The 7,108-nt window shown below is 33.2% G+C and overlaps 1 protein-coding gene across 2 annotated transcripts; it reads right to left on the reverse strand.

Annotated features, from left to right (window-relative positions):
• Window positions 1-286: 286 nt before the first annotated feature.
• Window positions 287-4,804, reverse strand: LOC129297134 (receptor like protein 21-like). Of its 2 annotated transcripts, XM_054935504.1 has the most exons (3): window positions 4,311-4,804; window positions 3,159-4,012; window positions 287-2,505 (listed from the first exon to the last, which is right to left on the reverse strand). In XM_054935504.1, exon 3 carries the CDS (start codon window positions 2,144-2,146, stop codon window positions 359-361), a length of 1,788 nt encoding a protein of 595 aa, XP_054791479.1. In that variant the 5' UTR covers window positions 2,147-2,505; window positions 3,159-4,012; window positions 4,311-4,804; the 3' UTR covers window positions 287-358. The 2 variants fall into 2 exon arrangements, with proteins under 2 accessions (XP_054791479.1, XP_054791478.1); XM_054935503.1 differs by having other exon boundaries at window positions 3,159-4,804.
• Between the last annotated feature and the right edge of the window lie 2,304 nt (window positions 4,805-7,108).

Below are 7,108 nucleotides of genomic sequence, written 5' to 3' on the forward strand. Positions count from 1 at the left end.
GATTTTCATTTTCACGCCTATTAAGTACCATAATTTTTAAAAATAAAATAGTTTCCGAAATTAAGAAGAATGGCATATAAGTAATAAAGCAATTAATGCTACATAAATTTTTGCATTATATGAGCGCAAATAAATTCTATTAAACGTAGAGTGCGGCTAATAATGGGCTTTATATTTCATTATAATTTCCATTCTGATCATGGAAGGACTTAGAATTAGCCATCTTCTATCATTGTAAATTTGTAACACTATAGAGTTCACCATCAATTACGCGATCAAAAACTCATTAACTAAAGGTTTTCCATCTTAATTCAACCCACGCAAATAACTTGTACATACTTTTTCATTTCATTTGCAATTAATTGTAAAAGTAAGAGTTGAAATACATAAAGCTAATTACACCTAGAAAAAAAACCACAAATGCACCGGTAAAACTCCATTTGAAAGCATCTCGGAAGTCATCTTTAGCTGAATGATGTAGCTGTATTTGTCTCCCTACTGGTTCATCAAGAGACGAACAACTGTACTGTAGAGGTGGGCCACAAAGAAAAGGATTCCCTTCATAAGAACTTTGATCAAAAGTTGCAAATTGGTTTTTCATGTCAGGCACCATACCAGATAGATTATTGTGAGCCACAGAAAAGACAGACAAAGAGTACAACTGTGTAAGTTGAGAAGGAATATGACCCATCAATTTGTTGTAAGAAAGATCTAAACTTTCAATCTCTTTAAGGTCAGAAAACGTGTCTGGAATAGACCCAGTCAAATAGTTGTTTGACAAATTTAATGTATGAATAGCATTCAGGTATCCAATTTGTGAAGGGATTTTACCTGTCAACTGATTGTCCGAGAGATCTAGGCCAGACATGAAATCTAATATATTTCCTTCATATGATTCGTACCTGCTTTTTGACATGAAGTTCACCACTATTTCCTCATACCATGAAAACTTTTTTTCATATTCACCTTGGAAAAGCTCGCCACTTGTATGATTTATGTCAAATAACGGGCCTCTTGTAGCCCAAGGGACAACAAATTTTCCTATTTTGGCTCCTCTCATCACATCCTGCTTTCTAAATGTGATCTTATTCAAGCAATGTGGTATCCCTCCGGAAAGCATGTTTTGTGAAAGATCCAGTATGCTTATGTTCTTGAGGCTGCACATATCCATAGGAATGGAACCATCAAGCTTGTTTCCTTTTAGGAGAAGGACTCTTAAATTCAACATCAGCTTTAACCACCCGGGAATTTGACTTGAAAATATGTTCTTTGCCAAATCCAAAGTTAATAGCATGGGAGATTTGGCGAAAATAGAAGGAATGGGTCCTGTAAAATTATTGCCCCGCAAATGCAAGTACCTCAGTGATGGCATATTCAGACAGCTTGGTAAAGTGCCATTGAATCTGTTTTGTGAAAGGTCTAGGTATGTAAGTTCAACCAAATTGCAAAAGCTTTCTGGTACTAGACCTGACATGGAATTTTGGGACAAAATGAGGTAACTCAAATGCTTAAAGTTTCCAATCCATGTAGGCATTCCACCATAGAGTTGGTTGGAACTTAAATCCAGCATTCTTAATTCTAAACTCTTAATGATCCCATCTGATACGTTTCCTTTAAAGTTGTTGTTGCTTAGATCCACAGACAATAAATGTGTGAAGTTTGAACCAACGGGTAAACATGGGCCAGTTAAGTTGTTGTTTGACAACTTTAGAAACCTCATGTCGTTGCTGCCCTTCCCAAATTCTTTGGGTATATATCCAGACATATTGTTACTGGATAAGTCTAGTGAGTTCAGCTGCCTAATGTCACCGAGTGAAGCTGGAAATCCACCTTGTAAGGAACTCGAAGACATGTTCAAAGAAAGCAAGTTAGGAAAAATAGAGCCAATATGAGGAGGGATTTCATCATTAATAGGGTTAGAGGAAGCATCAAAATATTGCATGTCAAGTAATTTTGTGGTGGAGTTGAGCTCAAAGGGACCAGTCAAGAAGTTGTGGCCGACATTAAAAGAATCTAACTTGGTGTTGTTTGTCAAAAGCCAATGTGGGAAACTTGCTGAAAAGTTCAAATAAGTAAGTTGCAGAAGTCTCAAGTCATATTGATGAAGAAGAAAGGAGGGTATTACGCCATTGCTTGCTTCATTCATATTGCATTTGACTACGCTGAAAATCTTTAATTGGAAAGAAGGGAAAAAGGGGGGATTTTCAGTTTCAAGCTTGAGATTGGGGTTATTAGAGCACGAAATTGAGAAGAGTTGAAGGTTGGAGTGGTTGGCCAACAAAGAAATCGATGCTATGCCAGTGAAATAGTTTTCTTCAAATGAAATGAATCTGAGGGACTTTAGAGAATGAATGAGTGAGGAAGGGAAGTTTCCTTCAAAACCATTGAACTGAAGATCAAGTTGACGGAGGGATGTCAAGTTACCAAGGCATGAAGGAAGGAGTCCTTCAAACTTGTTGGGACCAAGAGACAATAGTTTCAGATTTTTCAGATTGCATAAGCCTCCTGCAACATATAAATTTCTTTTATTAAATTCATTTAATTGGTTTATGAGTCTTTAAATGAAACAAATAAAAAAAATTAAGCAATAGGTTAAACTTTGTGATTAGCACCTTTCTTAAGAATATAGTGGCTATGATGCACGGATACAGCATTGGATATACATATCCGATACTTTGATACTTTCATTTTTAAAAATATAATATACGATACATTTTTGATATGTGTATATGTATATATATATAAAATAAAAATTAAAAATATAATTTTAATTTAGAAACTATCAAAAATAAATATTTGAGCAAAACAAGATACTCGATTATAAGCCTGAAAATAAATATGATCTAGTCAGGCGTACTTAAATATGCAGAAAATTTATTTCCAAATGAGCTTAATAAATAGATAGAGAATACATAGTGAACAATGAGGAAAGAGAAATGTTTATTAAACATATTTCATAAGAAAATTTAGAGAGCAATAGAGTTTTATGCATTAAAATAATTGTAGTTAGCTATTAGCCTATCTATGAATAATCAAATACATACTCAGTGTCAATGAACCTATTAATCCTTACCAATAACAATTGATTTCTATATTTGACTCAAATTTATATTAGAACTTTCATTTGACAAACATATGAGAGATTATAAATTAAATACCTTGCCGTGGCAGTGAGCCCTTCAGGCTATTGTTAAAGAGGGACAAGGCCCACAAGGAGGAATTGAAAGAGAACGCCGAAGTCTTCGAATTGTGGGAGGAAAGAGAAATATCTGTCAAGTATGAAATATAAATATTGAAAATAAAAAATTAAACAAATGTATATAAAATTATTATTAAAATATTAAATTATAAAAAATGTAAAAAAAAAAGTCAAGCTGTTAAAATTTTAATATGAACAATTAAAAAATACAGTAAGAACAAAATAAAATAAAATAATTTATAAAATTTCAAATTTTTTGAACCACCCAAATTTTGATCTAATGGTTAGAAATTAGGAAGAGAAAGAGAAGTGAATGAAAAGAGAAGAGGAAAGAATCCTCTCCCATCTTTTCCTCTCCTTTCCTAATTTCCATATGCCATATATATATATATATATATATTCCTTTTTCATTCCATTCTCTTATTTAAAACCTATTCTACCCTAGACATATTGTTCCTGCTATCACTTAATTTATATATAGATGTCAAGATTATAAATAGATGTCAAGATTCAAAATTCAAGTTATTAAATGATTCAATAACAATCTCTATGATCTTTTCCTTCAGTACCGTTACCATCACATATCTATAGTACAAACACCCTCTCATTCAACTCTCGATATTCTCAAATTTTTTCTAAACATCAATTGATTTAAAAAAAAAACCAAGGAGCCAAGAAAATAAATAAAGTACGGTATCAAAAAGAAGTTGATAAATAATAATAATTAAGAACCAAGGAATGGGATTTCCGTAAGCATGTTTTCTTCTAGATACAACGATTGCAAGTTGTCCAATCTAATTTCGCCAAATAGCCCTGCTCCAATAACAACAAAAATATCAGCAGTTACTCTTAATGTTATTGCTGGTAAATCAAACAACGTACAAGTTTGAACTGAGATGAATAAAGAGAAGAATCAAATAGGAGAGAGTCTAATTCAAATTCAGTTTTCTGACTTGATGATATAGCATCAGGGTTTCAGAAATTGAAAAATAAAAGATCTAGTTTGCGTGACATATTGTGTGGGTCTTTGTTCTAAATATATATATGTATGAACATGAATAACAAATTAATCATGAAATACAGTTAGAGAGTGGAGATCAGAGAGACAGACCTGACAAGTAATTCCCAGACAAATCCAAAGCTTCAAGTTGATGGAAAGGGAGAAAATAAGAAACATTCAATGACCACGTGATGTGTTCCAACTCTTGAGCTCTTATATGGCTCAGAAGAAGGCTTATCACTCTCCGAGTAGAGTTGTCACAGCTGATTCCCTGCCAGCTACAACAATCAGAACTGGTAAGGTTATTCCAAGAAGGAAGAGACGAGCCGTTTGGATAATTGAAAGCTTCTTTCAGTTTGAGAAGAGCTTCTCTCTCTTCTTCCAAACACGCCTTGCTTCCATCTTTGAGTCCTAGTAATGTAATAATCGCCACCACCCACCAATACACTTGTTCTCGTACTGAATATCCCATTCTGTAATCTCTCGCCATTTCTTCAACTGCGCACTCTCATTCTATATAGCCTGTGAGGATTAAGATTATGGGTGTTCATGAGATCACGACAACCCTATCTCATGTCCCGTCCTAAAAAAAAATATGAGACTGATTTTTTTCCCGTATCCTATCTCGCGCTGAATATAATTTTATCCCATATCATTTTCCTTTTTTTGAGCTAGGATAGGTCCATCCCAACATGATTGGGATGAAATTGGCCAACGGGGACCAAGACAAGCATGAACACCCCTAACTATGCTCCACATCTATAATGGTCCCCTTGAAATTAAAGAAACTTGAAACGACCGGCATGTACATTGATATTGACATTTTTGCTATGACTGAGTCGTTCATATTTTTGTATTTTTGGAATGAAGAATGTATCATATAAATTTCAAAAGAATATGTACACGAGAATACAAAAACTATATTTTAAGAGGGAGTGGATGATCAAAGACTCAACGGCGTCCATACTATTTAGCCCTAAACTATTAATGAGGTTCCTAAGCATTTTATTGCGATCTTTGGAGAGTCGTTCATAAATTTGATAAGTGACGTTTCACTTTTTCTATTGTACTTGAAAAATTTCTGCTTGTAAAATGTAAAAGTATCTTCTATTAATTATAAAAGAAGTACATCTTTTGATAAAAAATAAAAGCAGCACATATTGATTACCTATTGGGTTGTCTGTGTGTCTGGTGTAAAGCACGGCTCAAGGCAAAAGTCAAGTGGGTCCGTGACGAAGTGACATGAGGTTAGAAAAAATAAGTTGGGTGGATAAGGTGTTATAGGAGTGAGATTAAGCATGGGCCAAACATGACTGTGAAAGACTAAGAGTGGTGTGGAAAAGTCAAGGTGAGATTTTGTAAATTATTGTTTGAGTGAGATGTTGGAAGCAAATATGAAAATTTGGTATAAGTCATGTTTAAAAATACTGTTTTTAAGAGTTATTTTGCTGCAATGGTTGAGTGCAACAACTTCCAAAAAAATAAATGAACCCTTCCTACAAAATAGGGAGCAAAATAGGGATACACCTTACACCATGATTTTGAATCGGAAGAGAGATTTCAAGAAATGACAAATTTATTTACTCTATCAATAACTGAGCCGACTCTGCTGTATCATTAGGGATTTGCCTTTCTTATTGAATTCTCTAGATTGGATCAAAAAACAATTCTTGAATGAGGTATTCAACTCCAAGGATGTGGATTCTAACAATATTTTTGGTTCTCTATTTCTATTTAAAAGAATCTCTAGGAAAAACATTTTTTTTCATCGAGCTAAAAAAATATATCAATATCTCTAGTAAACTAAAGTAATGTTTAATAGCTACTTCACTTCAATCTCTCCTATACAAATAAAAAATTGAAAGATTTAGTTATGATAAACAAAAAACAAAAAAAAAACATAGAAGGAAGCAGAACAAAGGAAGGGAAAAGAAGAGAATGCATGAAAGCTTGAAGGCCATGGATCAAACAACGACATTGGTAATGAATTAAGCACCTTAATGACGATTAAAATTTGGTTTCCAAACATTACACTACAATATTTATAGCCTATGCCAACAATTTACTTTGGAACAAATAAAAAAAGGTTGCCTATAATAAAAATTGGTAACAGTTTTTTTGCAGTAATTTTTGACTACCACTTTGCGCAACATATTCCAAGTAACATGAGAAAATTGTTGCCATTGTAGAAAAGGTATAACAATTTTATATATGTTACTAATTTTGTCGTCAGTCGCTATCCGTTCGTGAGTTCTTTCAAGTGTTTGAGGGTTATTGCTGGTTCGAGGTCCATCGCTTGTTCTTCAGAGCTTTCAATTGTGTTCGTGGGTTGTCACTGGAAAGGGGTGAGAGATTCTTTGCTGTATATTGGGTTGAGTGGGCCTGTGACAAAGTGATATGAGGTTAGAAAAAATAAATTGGGAGGATAAGATGTTAGAGTATTAAAATGGTGGGGTATTAGTCTTCCCAAACTTGATTGTGAAAGACTGAGAGTGTGTTGGAAAACTCAAAGTGAGATTTTTTTTAAAAAATTATTGTTTGAGTGAGGTGTTGGAAGCAGTGAAGAAAATTTGGACCAAATCATGTCTAAAGACATTGTTTTCAAGAGTTATCCTATCACAAAAATCTTGTCCAAAGATATGTATAGGTGTTTGGATATATTATTATGAAAAAATTAACCATTTGATTCTTATAGTTTTAATTTAATTGTAACTCAGCTCTTGAACTTTGACTCGTTATAACTCAGTTTCTAAAGTGTTGACTCGGTTGTAAATCAGTTCCTAAACTTAGCCTTTTGCAATTTAGTCCTTAAAATTTTAACATCTTAAATATTGGTCTCTATATTTTAAAAAATAAAATTATAAAGATTAAAAATATTTTAAAATTTATTACTAATATTTTCAATTATT

This window comes from Prosopis cineraria, unplaced genomic scaffold (genome assembly GCF_029017545.1).
Source record: "Prosopis cineraria cultivar Desert tree isolate PC_DT_omini unplaced genomic scaffold, ASM2901754v1 PC446, whole genome shotgun sequence".
Lineage (NCBI taxonomy): Eukaryota > Viridiplantae > Streptophyta > Magnoliopsida > Fabales > Fabaceae > Prosopis > Prosopis cineraria.